Source organism: Zonotrichia leucophrys, chromosome 5, assembly GCF_028769735.1.
Source record: "Zonotrichia leucophrys gambelii isolate GWCS_2022_RI chromosome 5, RI_Zleu_2.0, whole genome shotgun sequence".
In the NCBI taxonomy this organism is placed as follows: domain Eukaryota; kingdom Metazoa; phylum Chordata; class Aves; order Passeriformes; family Passerellidae; genus Zonotrichia; species Zonotrichia leucophrys.
In genome coordinates, this window is record NC_088175.1 from 29477046 (window position 1) to 29494663 (window position 17618).

General features: G+C 38.9%; 1 protein-coding gene across 6 annotated transcripts in view; it reads right to left on the bottom strand.

Moving 5' to 3' along the window:
• MAP3K9 (mitogen-activated protein kinase kinase kinase 9) overlaps positions 1–17618 on the bottom strand; it is a 72811-nt gene that overhangs the window by 17287 nt on the left and 37906 nt on the right. For all 6 annotated transcript variants that reach the window (XR_010440397.1, XM_064713716.1, XM_064713717.1 and 3 more), the window contains 4 exons: positions 13309–13489; positions 5949–6097; positions 2373–2548; positions 85–325 (listed from right to left, as the gene is read on the bottom strand). Coding sequence is in view for 5 of the 6 variants with exons in the window: in XM_064713716.1 (XP_064569786.1) it covers positions 85–325; positions 2373–2548; positions 5949–6097; positions 13309–13489 (747 nt within the window). In the remaining variant the exon portion in view is untranslated. The remainder of the gene's footprint in view (positions 1–84; positions 326–2372; positions 2549–5948; positions 6098–13308; positions 13490–17618) is intronic.

Consider the following 17618-nt stretch of genomic DNA (forward strand, 5'->3'; position numbering starts at 1 on the left):
TAGTGCATAAGGGTCAGTAGTAAGGAACTATCAAACCTACAGGTTGCTCCCATTTCACCTGGCACAGCCTACCACATCACCAACCTGAAGGCAAGCTGATATGATTGCCATCCTTTAACTTGAGCCGACTCCTCTTGAACTTCCCCATGCGCTTCTTGACCCGAGGCTTCTCCTGACACAGCTGGTGGATGATGATGTTGAGCTCCCTTTCCAGGATGTCAATCTCACGTTCTGCCAGCTCCTGTTCCCGCCTTCGCAGCAGCTCCTCATGGTTCTTCTGTTCAACAGCAGCACGAGTCAGCTCTTCTTCCCATGTGCGCAGCTCCTGCAGGGATATAAAGCACAAACAAAAGGCCACCTTGCCACCTGTGGCTTAAGACTAACATTACTGGTTCTGAAGGCACAGCTTCAATGGCTTGCACCCACTGGTTAAAGGCGCAGCTGAGAGCCAAAAAAAAAATCCTCAAGGACTGCAATGCCTGCAATTCAAGGCCCCTCCTAACAAGTATTAAAATTCAGACATAACCACTTGTTCCAGTATTAAAATTCAGACATAACCACACCTGAAATCCAGTGTCAAATTCTAGGCTCTCCAGTACAAGACAGATACGGACATACTGGACAGAGTCCAGTGAAGGGCCATGAAGGTGGAGAGAGAGAGTACCTTGAGAGACTGGAGCACCTCTCCTATGAGAAAGGGCTGAGAGAGATGGGACTGTTCATCCTAGCCCAGACAAGGCTTGGGTGGGGTGAAGGGGTATCTTACCAGTGTATAAAAAAACCTGAGAGAAGGGTGAAAAAAAGATAAAGTCAGGCTCTCTTCACTGCCCAATGACAGAATAAGAGGCAACGGGCACACACTGAAACACAGGGGTCACTCTCTGAATACTTTTTTACTGCATTACTGAGCACTAGCACAGGTTACCCAGAGGGGTTGTGGAGTCTCCCTCCTTGGGGATATTCAAAAGCCATCTCGCCACAGTCCTGGCAACGGCACATACACCAAACCTTTCGATCTATCCCTTGCTGACAAAACGAATTAACTGAAACTGTCCTTGAAATCCCAAAATCCCACTGCGTTCCTCTCCTCCCACCACAAGGACAAAAGAACTCAGCACTTGGAATAATTCTCTCCAGATGGCCAATTCCAGTGCAGAAGGCAAAAACTGAAGAATTCAAGTTAAACATCAGATAGATAATCAGACAGATTTTAGTTTAGATGTTTTTAATAATGGCATTGTTACCTGGCTCATCACCAGGGAGATTTCAATAAAATCATTTAATATAAAATTATTTCCCCATTACTAAAGAGGAATTCAGTACCCATCCTGAGGGCAGTATAGTTAGTGCTGTTTAGTTGTTTGTCTATTGATGTTTCTGGTTTTCAAAAACTGTTCCAACACAGATACGCCATGGGACAACAGTAACAAGGAAATGCCTATCAGCTAATTTATTCTTCCCAAAAGCTACTAAAATAGTGAATAGAAAGGTTTTAAGTATTCTTGTAGAAGCTGACTTCTTTCCTCTGACCCAAAGTCTTCTTTTCCTTCTCTTTTTGCCTGCCAAACCCAACCTCTGAGCCCAAATCAAGATAGCTGCTTATTATGAGTTTACTTTCAGGCAAGAGACTGTCAACTTACAAATATATAATTATACTAGTGGTTTTGGTTCTGCTGCAGTTTTTCTTACCAACAACTAAAGACAATCTCTGTAAGGACCTTAAATTAGATGCAGCAAGCTGCGCTTTCTGCAAGCATGCTTGAAGAAAACTTCAGTTTTTTCACATCTCCTCTTTGAGGCTGATGGTGACCATTCCTGTTATTCCTGCTGGCATTTTTGTTTCCTGCTATTTGCCCAGATGGACTTCAGTCATAGCAGTTACTGGACCCTTTCCCTGGTAGCACTCATGTTTATTAGTCCATGCATTTTGGTTATGCTCAAAACCTTGAAAACACAAACCCAGCAGAAACAAAGCTGCAATGTTAACTGGAGTATATATATGTTGAAACTACCCTCCTACATCTCCTGTTAATAGTTTTCAGTGGGTTTCTCAATTAGGATGCTAATAGGGAAACAGTTATCAAATGCAATAAACAATCAACTCATCACAGCAATTTGCACAGATTATGATGGAGGCTCACTACAATATTAGAAAGAGTAGCAGCTGAGGATGTGGATATTTATTTTTCTCATGATTCTACCCTTGTGTGCATCATAACCTGCCACTGATTCAGGGACTTAATACATTAACTCCAGCAAAACACAGACAAAATTAGCTCTGGGATGCACGAAACAGTGATCCCCATTTGAACTATGAAATGGGGAAATTACAATCCAGAGAGCACAAGCAGGGAGCATTACTCTCTACTTACCTTTTCTTTGGCTCTAAGCTGATCAAACATCTCTTGGATCTCTTGTTTCCAGTCTTCCTGCAGGGAGTGGAAGGAATCTTTGGGCATTTCAAAAAAACCAGACTCTTCTATGGCAGTAAGATGGTCTAGGATAGTGGCAAAGGAAGGTCGTGAGTGTGGGTCAGGGTTCCAGCAATCTAGAACAGAATAAAGACAAACAACTGTCAAGCATCTCTAAGTATGGAGGTCTGAGAGGACAGGTAGCACTTTACTGATCCCCAGTGGCTAAGAGTGGCATACACACTCCCTGTGTTACCCCAGCTTTCCCACTGCCCACTTGCACTGACTATTGACAAGTATGGAATTCATGCTTTCATGCTTGTTCAATATCCATCAACACTTCAAATCTTGAGCTACCTAACAATCTAAGTCTCTAGGTTCCATTGCAATAATATGACAAGTAAAATACAAATTTAATAATTTTACAGGAGGGTACACCTTAAAGCATTTTCTAAAATAAATAATTTCCTTTAATATTTTGCTTTAAGATGCATATATGTGTTCACAGAGTAGAAATACTATGCAAAGATCTTGCAAATACTTCTTTTATAATAGCTACACTGCAGATTTAGCAGCCATACTGCAGGAGGATATCCATCAGGGCTTTTCCTGATGTCAAAATCTAATACTGAGCTGAGTCATTATGAATCTTTTCTCAAAATGGAAAACCTCTCCTGCAAAGCAAACTGGGCATAACTTGTGTGAAAATAGGAGATTCAAGTAAATAGTGATATCAAATGGTGCATTTGGAGTTCTCCTACTTTTACAGGTCCTTTCTCACTATTTGAGAGAAAATTATTCACTCATTTTTCTTTTGCTTTTAGGAGAAACCACAGATGTAAACAAGTCTTTTTAATTTACAATCCAATGCAATTATTCAGCCAATTACAGAGATCTAAAAACACAGAACGGAAGGTAGCCATCTCACCACATCAAGCAGCTCAATGAGCAACAGTATAAAAGGTAATGTTTTACAGCGATGGGAATTGAACACAGAAAACAGAAACAGAAAATAGTATGAAGTAACCCCTAATCCGTTACAAACAATCCCCCAAACCATTACATCAAAACATTTAACAACACTTTTGAATAGGAAATTTGCACTCATTCAGTCTTCTCTCTTCCTTCTCCCTCATTTCTACTCCAGCAGAAAAAAAACCCCTTACTTATCCTCATTCTATGTTGTCCTGTACCAGCACTTACACAGGTTCTTGTTCAACAGATATCCTTATTCTCTTTAGTACTGCTAGATGCCTGCATGCAAAATTCCAGAACAACCAAACACAAAAACTCACATTCACATGTATTTATAAGGAACAAAGCTTTTCTGCATGAATGGAAGTAACTAACACATGGGTCTCTCTCATCACACAGCATTGCTCCACATGGTCACTGGACTTAAGACAAGCAAGTCTTAAGTCTCTCTGCAGGGCAAGACATGAGTTATAAAAATGTTCTAAAAGTTTTCTAGATCTTGAAATCAGAAAAAAGGGAACATTGTTAAAAATATTAGGTGATGTCCTAAAAGAAGTTCATTCATCAGTTTTGTGGATTGAAGTACACCAAGGGGCAGCTGTAATTAAAAATAAAAATTACTTCACAAAACCTGTGCAACAGCCAAGGCTTGGTTCTGCAGTTCTTCCCTTTGATTTTAGCCTTACTGAGATTTTGCATTTGGGTGTTCTATTTTCAAAACTGTGGGTATCAACAGGTTCCATGCTGGAACACATTTGTATTTATGGTTTTTAATTTGCTTCTTTTATCAAAATAGAGAACGGAGGATGTTAAAGAGTGCTCAGATGATCCCCTGCTGCTGGCCAATTAGTAGCAGTGGGTGTTACAGCGGGACTGTCAGTGCCATAATCCCTGTCTCTTTACCTCGGGTTTTAAGCATGGCAAAGCAAACATGACCCAAAGTAAAACAAAATGCTACAGCCAGCTAAATGCATGAATGAGTGAACAGGATAACCAGCAGGTGGCCTGTGGCTTTTATTTTCCCAGCCCTAGATCAGCCACTATTTGCACTAATGAGGAGAGTTGTAACATATAACTTTTCTGTCAAGAGCGAAAGTTCAGCTTTGTTGTCTCAGTGAAGACCACCATGGCAGTAATTCAAAAGTGAAAGCAGCATTAGAGGAAGAAGAGCTCACCCGAGATGGGAAACAGCCTGTTTGAAACACAGCTTTGGTGAAGGGGCAGAAAGTAATTGGGTTCTTTTGTTCTCGTCTTCACCCTGCGCAAGGAGAAGCCAAGTGCTCCAAAGCCACGTGGGTGCTCCCCCTGGGCTGCTGGGTTCAGGCACTGGCCAAATGCCTCTACCTAACTTTCCCAATAGAGGGCATGATTTTTAAATCCTCACTTTTAGTTAAAAGATCCAGGAAAGCATGTCAAAATAAACTACGTGGCAAAACACTGAGCTGGTAGTTTCACCAACTCTTTCAGACACAGTTTCTCACTTTACACTACCTTCAAGCTATTCTACCGGTAACTCTATTGTTTACTGTCCAGTAGGATATTTCTGTTTTAGCAAAACATACATGAAATTTTTCACTTTAAATTAAATTAACTGTAGCCTGTAACCTAAAGAAAACACCAGAAAAATGCAAAAGTATTCCAAAAGCAGAAAAAAATCCATCAGAAACATTTTCTTCAAGATTCATATTCCTTTCCTGAGGCTAGAAGCACCACCAGAGGCCACAGAGAGTAAGTTCTATGTTGAGACTCATTCTTTGCTCACCAAGACTATAAACCAAGTTTGATTTCTCTTTATCTCTGTTTTCCATTCTGCCAGATAGGTATAAAAATGTTTATTACATATAAACACCTACAAATCTTTGGGAATAGGGGCACTGACAAAAATACTGAAGGTAAGGAAGGGAGAGAGAGCAAGAGAGAGGGAGGGAGGAAGCTCAGGACACATGAAAGCAGTTTCAATGGCCAGCAGACCAGGTCACATAAATACACCCAAAAATTACCTCACACAACCCTTTTTAATAACTACAGCAGCTCTGATGACTAACTCCTGTATTTCTTTCACCTCTCTGTAGCCCACCTTGGGCATGAACTACCTTCACAAAGCAGAAAATCACATCATTGTGACTGAAAATATGGGTTGTTTTGGAATGTCAAAGCCACATTTAAAACCTCTCCCTGAAATGTCACTAGGATAAAGTTTCATTTCAAATCAATCTGACACTATTAGCAAGATGCTCGAGCTATGAATTTTAAAACAAATTAGACTTCACACAAGATCTAATTATGTGAAGTTTTGGTGTTGGTGAGTCCTCACTACTAGAAAACAAGTTAAGAGAGAACAGCAATAGCCCCCCTTTTCCTATAAAGCCAGTTGATAAAAAATCTTTCATTATTCTGGTAGTAGATTGACTTACAGGCAGGCCTGGCTCCCACAATAACCTGCACCACTGGATAAAGCCACTGGAGAAATCTGTGCTCTTAGGTTACAAAGCCAACACCAAGAGGCCATGCTCAACAGCACTCCAGAAACAGCACAAACCACACACACCACAGCTGGCTTACCTTCCATGAGTTTGGCAAAAGGCTCAGGACACGTGGAAGGGATTGGAAGGGCAAGCTTATTCATAGCAACACCATATGCTACTGCCAGACCATCAATTCCTCGGAATGGTACTTCTCCTGTCAGCAGCTCCCAAAGCAGCACACCATAACTATTGGGAAGGAAACAAAAGAGAGAATAGGTGTTTGACTTGAACACAGCCTTTGCTAAGCAACAAGGTACCTGAACCTGGGAGTTTAGTATACTGAAGAAATTGCAGTTTGCAGGACAAGCTTATCATGAATGCCAAGCTGGTGATCTGCCCTATTCTACCTGCTTTTTCTAGTAGCTCTGAAATAAGATGACATTTTCACCTTTTAGGCAAAAATAATTTTCTCTCTGAAACTGGGGACAATCTGAAAACCATAGATTTTCTAATTTAGTTTCAAAACAGAGCCTCTCAAAACACCCAAAAATATGAAGGTTGTTTGGTGGCTGGTGATTTCTAAAAATAAGTGAAAAATACTTCTTCAGAATTAAGTTGTCATCTTAAGATATTCTACAAAATACTACCTATGAAGTTACAGAAATAGTTCTAGGACTGCTCTCCCTCAAAGTATATGATGAAAAGTATAATCTCAAAATATTTTTTCTGCTTCTAGGAAACTCAAAACAGAAACTGCTTCTTCATCCTTGATGACCTGACAGTTTTTTCTTCCATTGATCTCTTACTCTCTTCTGAACCCATTTACCATCTATTATATTCTGTGGTAGTGAACTCCACAGATTTAACGATGCATTGCCAAAAAATACTTCCGTGTATGTGTTTTGAGCTCGTCACTTGGTAACTTCATCGGCTTCCCTGTAGTTCTTTCAAATACAAGAAAGAGTAAACCTATGTTCCCTATTAGCTCCTTCCATGCTGTCCATGATTTCACAGGCTCCCAATCATCCTGCCTAAATCATCATCTTTCCAGACCCCCAAATTCTAATCTAGTTAAATCCTAGTCTAGTTACTATCCTGAACAGAAACCATCTCATATCTTCCATTGACTTTAACATCTTCTGTTGGAATGAGCAAAATCACGTAGTTTTACAGATATGGGGAGAGGCACAAACAGCATTGCTTGTTTTCTTTCTTTCCTACTAAATTTTCATTTGCCAGTTGCCTTTCTCACTCTCTACAAAATAAGCTAAATTATCCATAGTAGCTCCAACGTGTTTTTACTGAATCACAATAGTAAAATTTAGAGCCCCTAAATTGTACATATTAAATTCCCCCGTGGGTATTACTTTGAATTTATTACCATTACCATCTATTTCATCATTCATTATAGTAAAACTTTTCCTCATCTCTCTGCAGAACATTAATTTTTCTTATCCTGAATAACTTGGTATCATCAACCATGCTACGTAACCATGTATTGTTTTTTCAAATCACTTATGATTGTGTTGAACACAGAATTGCCCACCAATAAAACTCATTAATTCTTTTAGTAATTAAGTACTGATTAAATGAAGGGAAAAATACTTGCCCTCTTTTCCCACATCAATTTACTTTATTTAAAAGCTTATGATGCAGGATTTTGCTTAAAGTCTTTATAAATCCAAATACAGTATAAACAACCTCACCACTTAGCCACATATTCAGTATCTCCTTCAAGCATTTTCACTTTTCACAAGGTATTACATTTTCTTCTACAAAATCTAACTCTTCCCCAGACATGCTCACATGTCCACCAGCTCCCTGCTCTTTAGTGCTGTTTCTACCATTGAGAAGCATTCAAGATCATACTTGCTAATTGTCAGGAAGCTCTTTTAAGACCTGTCACTGTGTCTGCTACCTTCCATTTCTCTGGTACTACACCAGCTCTAAGCAAGAGATTGCACAGCACAGCTACTAACTCAGCTGACTCTCATGTTCTTGTAGAAATTTTGGGTGTTACTGTAAATCTCAGGAGTTGTTACTACTCATTTAACCAGTCAGTTTTAACACCTCTGTGAATTTTACTTCAGTAAAAGATATGTGCTCCAAGTTTGACTCCCTTAAAGAGAAATTTTCAGCTTCAAATGCCTCTGCTCTATTCTGGCAGACACAAGTCACTGAGGTTTTTGTCTGGTACAGCCTTATCTTCCTTGCACTCCCACATTTTGCCCACCTCTGGGCTGTTATGTTCTCCTGCAGGGTTCTCACCTGTGCTGCATTTGAAAGCAAGGGATTTGGTTTTATGCTGTAAGAAAATTCTCTTCAAAACCCTTTTATCTTTGTTTTATGTTCAGCTTGAAAGAGCTCAAGTCAATGCATAACTTTCCTCATTTGGATACAGATTGAGATTTTAAAAAGATGTCTTTCAGTAGTCTTTTCTACACTGTCTTCTTCATTCTTTTGAAGGATTTCCCATACATTCACTCGGAGCTTTAACAGTGTCCTGAAAAGACATCCACGTTGCATGTTCTGCTTTTGTTGATTTTACAAAAAATTCCCACTGCTGTCAACAATCTTGAGATTAACCACTACTGTAATGGACTAATTTTTCTTAATTGCGCTTGCAAAGATCCAAAATCTAAACATAGATAGATTTGGACCACGTCATACTATACCACTTTGAAGGCCTCCTAAGCACAACTGAAGACCAAATGAAAAACTGCTTCTCTTCCAACAAGCTCCTTAAATAGCTGGTCCATGGAAGAGTTAAAATATGAATATAATATAAAGTTAAAATATTAAGCTTTTCTTGTTTCAAAGCAACAGTTTCCCTATCCATTTGGGAGTACAAATGGATATCACAAACTGTACCCTTGAGATCTCCCTTCCACCCCATCACATCTTTAACATTCACTGTAACTGCTGCTACCTTAGTTGGACATTTTTAACAGTACTTTTCCTATTCAGATAAAGGATTTTAGTAACTAAAGATCCAACCTTCGCTGCTAACACAGCTATTTTACTTTATTAAGAAGAATATATTTTTTGACCTACACGATCTTTTGCTTTTTTCTTATGCAATTCACACTCTTGATATTATAATTTATCATTTTTTACTGTCTCAAGAGCATTATTTGAAAAAAATAAACTAGAGTCTAAGGAGTTCTCAATTTCTTCTTGGCCTTCTAGGATTTATAAAACACTCAAAGAAAATGAAAACTGAACTGAATGTATATTTGAACTGCCTAAATCTGATTGCTCATTTATGCTACTTTTTAGCTGGGATATCACCATTGATAGTAAAAGCTAGTAAAATCTACCAAAGAGCTGTATTATTACTTTAACATTACTATTGGATAAAGCACTACTGATGGGCTCAAAGCACTTCTTCTGCAGGGTACTTTTAAAGGAAAAAGGAATAGACAGATTAGTGCTTCTTCTAATGTGACACTAAAAGTGTATACTGCAGGAAAGGTCACTTTGCTTCTGACAAAACTCAATGCCACTATACTTACACCTCATTGCTGAGAATACTGCTCGCACAGAACAGAGGAATACTGCTTTGTGGCACTTGAACAATAATCCCAAGTGAATAAACACCAAGACAGGTTCTGAACAGTGTTTTCCTATTAACTCTAAAGCAGAAAATTGGGAAGTACAAAGGAAAAAGCCAGATCAGAAGACTTACCCAAAAAAAGGCACAGAAAGAAAGAAACAAGGGCCTCTACACCTTCTTAGTGGGGGGAAAGAAAAAGTGATCAATCTCATTTATTTTTCCAGCATCTATTAGTAATTTTTGGACTTTAATTATGAAATGAACCATGTGACACAAACCCATGCATCCAAGTCAACTGACACTTGTGTGAATAATTAACCATCTTTCAGTGATCCAGTAATCCCTTAAGCCATTTAACATCAGGTTCAATCCTACTCACTGGATTTTCAGGGCAAGGGAGGCTGGAGGTCTGCAGGATTTCACATGTGATTTTGCCACCTTCCTTGTTAGTCTGTGAACTTTTAAAAAATAAGTAATTGTTTCTCACTGGTACTGTTCCATGGCATACATACCATAGGCTTATCTTATCCATTTCCCCAGGTTCAACACTTTCCATGAGGAAGGAATTGTCAACCCAACAAAGAGATCCCAGTTCCAACAGCAACTAGAACATGACTTTTATTAAGGAAAAAAAACCCCAAACTTCATTACATTTTTATAGCTATTAACAGCTGGCATTTTGCATGTTAATGAGCTGACAGCTCCAGAGATGACCTTTCCTGCCTATTTCACAACACTCATGTGCTTTCACAGTACTCATGTGCTTCTCCCAGGTGAGTTTCTCCTAATACTGCTAGTCAGCATTTGTCTGCCAGGTATTGAAGTCTTGACAGCACTTCATTACGCACAGAAAACTACAGAAGCCTGCAAGTGGTCAATTGTGGATGGAAATGTTTGACCAACGCTCGCATAAAACAAAATATTCTAATGACTGGAGTTTCTACACCCAGCACTGAATGCCTGAAACTTCCTGATCTGCTAATCTGATGGTTTTAGCAAGAGCTGGTATTCCATTCCTAAATGGAAATTAAATGCCCAATTATTTCACTGGTCTCAGAGTAGATACAGCTTAAAAACACCTAAATTGAGGAACACAGAGAACCCAGATGATGATTGTATGGTGCTTTTATATTCCACACAGCAATAGTACTGACATTATGACTGTCTTTTAAGTAGTACAAGTAAAAAACAAAATGTACAGCAAACAAGAAATATATTTAACCAGCCAAATGACAGAAAAATGTTATTGATAGGCCTGCTAACATTAGCGTACAGTACTGGATGAGCTGCAGTATCCAAGGCTCAACTTTAACCCTGTAAATCCAAAGCAAATACCAACACATAACAGATTTACAGGAAAGGACTTATTTAACTAAAACTGTAGTTTCACTGTCCTCTGTACAATATAAGCACAAGGCTTCTACTATATCTAGAGCCTGTGGGTACAGCACAGAAAAATTCACAGCAATGAGTTTTCACTAGCAAGATTTACTAAGCACTGGTACTATGAACAAGCTTCACAGTGGTCCAGACCCTGGTGATAAATACCATGTGTGGTCATTCCTCACTCTTTTTAAGTTCTTTGCCAGCCCTACTCCAGAGTAAACAGATGGAGCTTTTAAAACGGAGCTTGAAACACGTTTTGGAAAGATGAATCAGTCAGTTATGATAAGATTGGCTCAGGAAATTTCAGTCCTAGCATGATTCTTCTTCAGCTGTTTGTGCAGCAAGAACACAAGGAGAACAAGATTCTTGTTCAAAGGCTGGGCAACAGTTCAGCCAGCAGTATTACTCTAATAAGCTTTAAAGAAAAGGTGTTGAAATAAAAGGGTTCATGAACATTAGAGACAATTCTGTTGCTGCTGCATAGACTAACTGGAAGGCTGTCAGGCAAAAAAACCCTATGACTCCAGTGATTAACCAAGTGGTTGAACTGGACAAGAGGAGGAGCAAGTCTAATAGGATAAAAAAGTTCATCCTGTTAAGAATTTCAGGTTGCATCCTTGGCTGGGGACAGGAATTATTACACAAGTCCATGACCGCTTTTGTAAAATCTAGGGCTTACAATCATTGGCAGACTAGTAGTGATTGCACTGGCAAGCACTTGTCCTCTGCATACATGTTCTTTTCAGCTTGTCTAACTATGAATAGAGGTTTTAGCCACTAGAAAGAAAAAACTTATTCAGAGACAGTATATAAGTTCCCTTAATGGTGATGACTCTCCGTTTAAGGGAGAGTTTTGTGAGGAACTCAACCTATTTTCAAGGGAAGACTGGTAACTATAACAAGAGAAAGTGATGAAGGAATCTTAAAAGTAGAAAAAAAATATTCTGAAAAATGAACAAATCATTTCAGTTATTTACAGTCCTTAAGTCAATGATCATTTGCATGGGCATAGAGGCACTTCATGAAAATCACCAGCCAACTAAATAATTCTTAACATTTTTAAAATGAATTCATACTGGTACAGAACATCTACTGATCTGTTCATAGCATGCCTGTATTACTAAAGTTACAATTACAGGAAAACTGTTCCCTCTTTCTCTTAGGTTACCCTTAAAGGCCCTTCCTGGCACTGTTTCAGAGAACAGCAAGTTTAGGTTTGAGGTTGACAAGCTGTGTACAAACCAGTACCAACATCTCATGCACAGAAAAGGTGCACAGCCTCAAGATTTTCATTTCTGCCAGACTTCACTCCAAATAAAAGCCTGGTTCTTGCTCAATCTGTCTCAGTTTAGCTACGGAGGCTACCACATTTAATTACACAGTCAGAATTTTATCCATACTATCAGAGTGCAAAATACATGTTCACAGACTTACCACAAAGCAATAAATTATCTATTCAGCAAAACTGGACACAGAAAACAAAAATCCCCACACCAAATAGCTGCCATAAGAGCCAGACATGTCTACCAGCTGGGCTATTTCTTTATCCTGATGGGTTTCACAGCATGTACTCACTTGTGGAGGAGCATTACTGGCCAGCAACAGAATTTTACTACTATGAAGACAAAGATTCTGACATTTCAACACCTTTTTCTCCACAAGAAAACCAAAATTCTCTCTATTTTATCTGTTTCAGATGTTCAGTACTAATTCTGAGTCATTCAGTATCCAGAAAAGTCACTGTCCTGGAGCTATTTACTGAATTCTGTATTTACAAATCCACTTAACAGTGGTATTCAAACTCAGTTTCTGGAAGTATATGGGCCAACCCTTACACCTCCCCACCATATTAGCTCACTCATGAAAATTCCAGTGCATGAATGAACAAGACAACATATACATGCAGGTTACTATTTATGGATTACATACTCAGATGGACCCAGATAAGAGATCTATTATCCTATGTGAAATACTAGAAGCATGAAGATAATTAAACTACTATGAAAACAAAAAACATAGTATTGTGATTGAAACAGGATGGGGAATTCAATTAACTATAGTGTGTTTGTATACACATACATTAGTGACAGATTACGACCAAAACAAAATAGTTCAAAATTACGTATGTAAACTCGTATATAAAACAGAATAAAAATTAAGTACTTCTCAGATTGCATTATGGCCTTTGATTATGTCAGTCAATAGCCAAATAAGCCCAAAATGTTTCGTTAAGATAAAGCAGAAGGGATTTGGATTATGAATCTCAAAATAATGTGAACGAGAACTTATAGAACAACAGAAATTTAGAGGCATGCAGTAGCTGGTCCACCACTTATTTTCTACAGTAACAATAAGTCTGAGATAAGTCTGACAGATGGAAAGCTGGTGGATAAAGTTTTCTTAAGACCTGAGTTTTAATATTTGGTTCACCATTACTCATTCTTATACATAAAAGAGACTTCCTGGCAGGTCCAGTTACTCTTCTGTATCCAATCACTTAATGCCAAATCAATACCTCCAAACATCGCTGCCTTTGGAGAACATGGAAGAGCGGATGACCTCAGGAGCCATCCAGGCATATGTCCCAGCTGCGCTCATTTTGGTAGTTTTATGCCATTCCCTGGCCAGGCCGAAATCCGTGATCTTCAACATCTTGTTGCTCAGATCTCCATTTTCCACCTTTTCGAGTATCAGTACTGGAGAAAAGAGGGGGGGTTGGGAATAAAACGTATGCAGAGTAAAGCTAGTATTTATGCAAAAAAATATTTTCCTGGAGCTCCCCCAAATTTCAAGATTTTCCCTGGCTTTTTTTTATTCAAACATACCATACCCTATTATGGGTTATTTCAGGCTGATTCCTTCATCTGACAACTGAACAGTTCTCTAGCAAATAACTTCAAATTTTACCAAAGTGCTAAGTCCCAGAGAAGAAATATGTAATAACATAATTATTTAATATAGTGCCTAGTGTCATTCCGTATAATGCTCTACTAAGAGGAAGTGAACCACTGTAACTTCTAGAAATCCAGATAAGGGAAGACATTTCCTAATTAATCCTCTCTCAGCAAGCCAGTAATAGCATCATTTTCTTGAACTGCTTAGAGGACTTTTTTTTGTAAATCCAGATACACACACATAGGCTGGATATATCCTTCATGTAAATGTGTTACGAGTAGAAGCTCTATGCACAATATTTTTTTTTAAGTTACTATTGAATAAATTAATTTTGATCAGCAATAGCATGCCCAATTCCAGAAGACATATAGACCCCCACAGACTCCCTCCCCCATCATTATTAAACAACTTTTTTCTGCCCTTTCTGGGGCAAAGGAGTCCACAGACAAGAACTTTAAAAACGCCTTGAGGCAGAACTCAAGAATGCTGTGATATAAGACACATTCCTCTGGAGCTGGAAAGTTGTGCTGTTACACCACTGAGTTTAAACCAGAGCCCACAAGTACCCACCCTACTTTAGCAGCATCTCATTATCCTCTTTCTCTATCTTAGTGCAAAGTGACCACACGAGCCACTCCAGCAATGCAACATAAAGCAACAGAATATGAGGGCACTAAACTTCCATAACTAATGGAACCATAAGGCCCTGAACAGTTCTTAAGCCACTTTGTAAAGCACCAAAGAAAGAAATATTTGTATTGGTATTATTCCAAAGACTTCACATCAAAAATCACCAAGCCAGTTACACACCATCACCACACAGCTACTTTGTTTTTCATGTCATTACAGACACTATAGACAGAGGTTCTTAGAAAACATGAGGATTTTTTTTTCTTTTTGTATGGATGCATCAATTGCAAAACAACCTAACCAAAAAAATCCCAACCAAACAAAAGAAACCCCATAGAAACCCCATAACCTCCATAATCAATCTATCATGAAAAGACCCAAGTGTCAGCCTCAAGCTAATACAGCTTTCTTTTTTTGGGGAAGGCAGAATCATTCCTTCCAATAATTAAAATGGGGATTGCCACCAAATAAAACCCAAAAGTGTTATCTGAACCCTTCTACAGTATAAGTAACACACATTTAAAATGCTAAAATACTGCTTTTATTTCAATAATACAATTCACAAAATACTACTTAAAAGATTTTTGTGGGACAACTCAAGGTGTAAAGAAATCAGACCTACAGTTGAGCTCCTGGTTCTTCCTTCTTTTGCAAGATTTCTGACATGACCGAATGCTCCTTTTTCCTAATCACAGAGAAGAGACTGAGGCCTAGAGTTACTGTTCTTTTCATGGTGACAAAACCATATGCATCTTTAGAGCAATACTTCAGTGCACAACAGAACCACCACAAGAAACCAAGGTAGAGAAGGTGCCTTCCTTTGGGCTTCTTCTTCAAATTAAGTCTAACTTTTTTACTTCTTTCTAGCAGATGAAGAAGTGCTAAAAGAAATTGCTAGCAAGTCACTCATTGACTGCAAAGTGAAAAGCTTCCTAGAATGTACATAGTGTTTCTTTTTCTAGCTTGTACCCATTCTGCCTAAAGAACTGGCAGAATAACAAAATGTAATTTTAAATTTAAATGCAGTAATTTAGAGATGTACAGTGATGTTGTAAAGTTAAAGTAAAACTCTGAGACAAGAAAGTATGGGTTTAGGGCGTTTGGGGATTTTTTTTGCTTCCCTCCATAATCACCATGAGGAACAAACGAATTTATTGTTCACAGATCATATTCTGTTTGAATGAGGTCAACAGCAGGACAGAGCACCATATATCAGAACTGATACATACTTTGTACATATCTTCCTGGTAAGAGGTTATTTAAATCTAATTAGCTTGATTTGTATTAAGTTCTAACAAAATAATTAGTACTTCCATAGTTCTTTTGTATCTAGAACTTGTTCTTCTGTCAGAGGCAGGGTAGTAAGAAAAATTACCATAACAAAAGACCACAGAGAAGGACAACAAAAGAGACAGATTTACTGCAAGTCTGATTCCTTAGTTACATCCTTGACTCCTTTCCTGTTTCCTTGTAATAACTGCTTGGAATAGCAATCTTGAAATCCAAATTTTTAAAAATTAATTTTAAGAATGGCATTTGTTTCAGTTCTCTTTATTGTATTAGTCAGTATCAAAAGGCTCACTTGCCAGAAGTTCCCCTTGCCCATCTGTCAGACTTTCAAACCAAAAGCCTTGACTCTTCCCTCTTTTTTTGCCTGAATTTCAATGAAAAACATGTAAATAGGTGAAATTTTAATTTGTTTCAGTCTCCTCCTTATTAAAAAAAAAGACATTTACGCAGAACACACAGGAGGTTGCTAGGACACTGCATATGCATTCTGCTTATGCTAATCAACATGGTCTCATTTACTTCTGAATTTTACCTACAATCAGTTATTACTCCTTGTTTAATACTCTCAGTGCAAGTCCCCTTCTGCAAGTACTACTTCTGCACTTGTATTAGTCCATGACAAAACAAACAAGATACATGAAACACAAACAAGCAATGTGCTCTCTACAGTTACAGAATTAATGTACTTTCCTAATTTAACAGATTTGATTGCTCAGGACTGAAATAACAGCGGACAGATTATTAACATCTGGCATAACTGCATTGAGTTTTCATGGCCAGGTTTTAGTAGTGGGATGGGTGGAAGATGCGAGAAGCTTTCCCCATGTCCAGCACAGCCAATCCCTGGTAGCTCCAAGATGGATGTGCCACTAGCCAAGGGTGAGCAAACTGGAAGTGACAGTAATGCCTTTGTGACAAGATACTTCAGAAAAAGAATAAAAAGTTAGTTATTGGGCAGGTGTAATTGCATCAAGAGAAAAGTGGAGAGAGAATACGTGAGAAGAATGAATCTAGAGACACCAATGTCAGTGCAGAAGGAAGGGGAGGTGGTTCACTAGACACCAGAGCTAAGCTTTCTCTGCAGTCCATGGAGACCCACATGGATGTGGAGATCCACCTGTTCCACATGGAGGAGACCCACATCAGAGTAGGTGGATGCCTGAGGAGGCTGTGACCGTGTGGGGGCTCATACTGGAACAGGCACCTGGCAGGGACCTGCAGATCTGGGGAAAGGTTTCCTGCCAAGATTTGTGACTGCATGGAGGACCCATGTTGGAGCAGGCTGTGCCTGAAGGACTGCACCCTGTGAGGGAAGAGTGCAGGAAGAGTAACCCATGTTGCAGCAGTTTGTGGAGTTGTTGCCTGTAGGATAGTTCTCCATGGACTTCTCCAGCATGAGTCTATTTCCTGTGGGAGGGACCCCACACCAGAGCAGTACAAGGACGCCTCCCACTGAGCACCAGCAGGAACAATGTGTGATGAATTGGGCATAACCCCCATTCCCTGTTTCCCTATGCTGATGGGGAGAGGAAATACAGCTGGGAAGGCGGGAAGGTTTTGGATTTTTTTAAGGTGTTCTTTCACTTCTCATTATCCAGCTCTGAGTTTTTTTACTAAGAAATTCAATTCATATTTGTAATTTGAGTCTGTTTTTGCCCATAATGGTATTTGATGAGTGATCTCTCCTGGTTCTTATCACAACTCATGAACCCTTTGTTATATTTTCTCTCCCCTGTGCAGTTGCAGAGGGAGTGACAGAGGGGCTTTGGTGGATGCCTGGAATCCAGCAAGCATAAACCTACTACACTACCAAAACAAGTTCAGGCGCAGATATAGACCACTTACACGAAAACACAGCTAATACACCAAGGAAGTAAATCTCAATCTTGTCTACTGATTTTAAAGATCTGCAAGTGATGCAGAGGTTTAAAATAGGTAGAAAATTTAATAGAAAATCTTTCATGTTCCCAGCCTTCAAGAGAGAGACTGGCAGCAAAGACGCTGGACCCA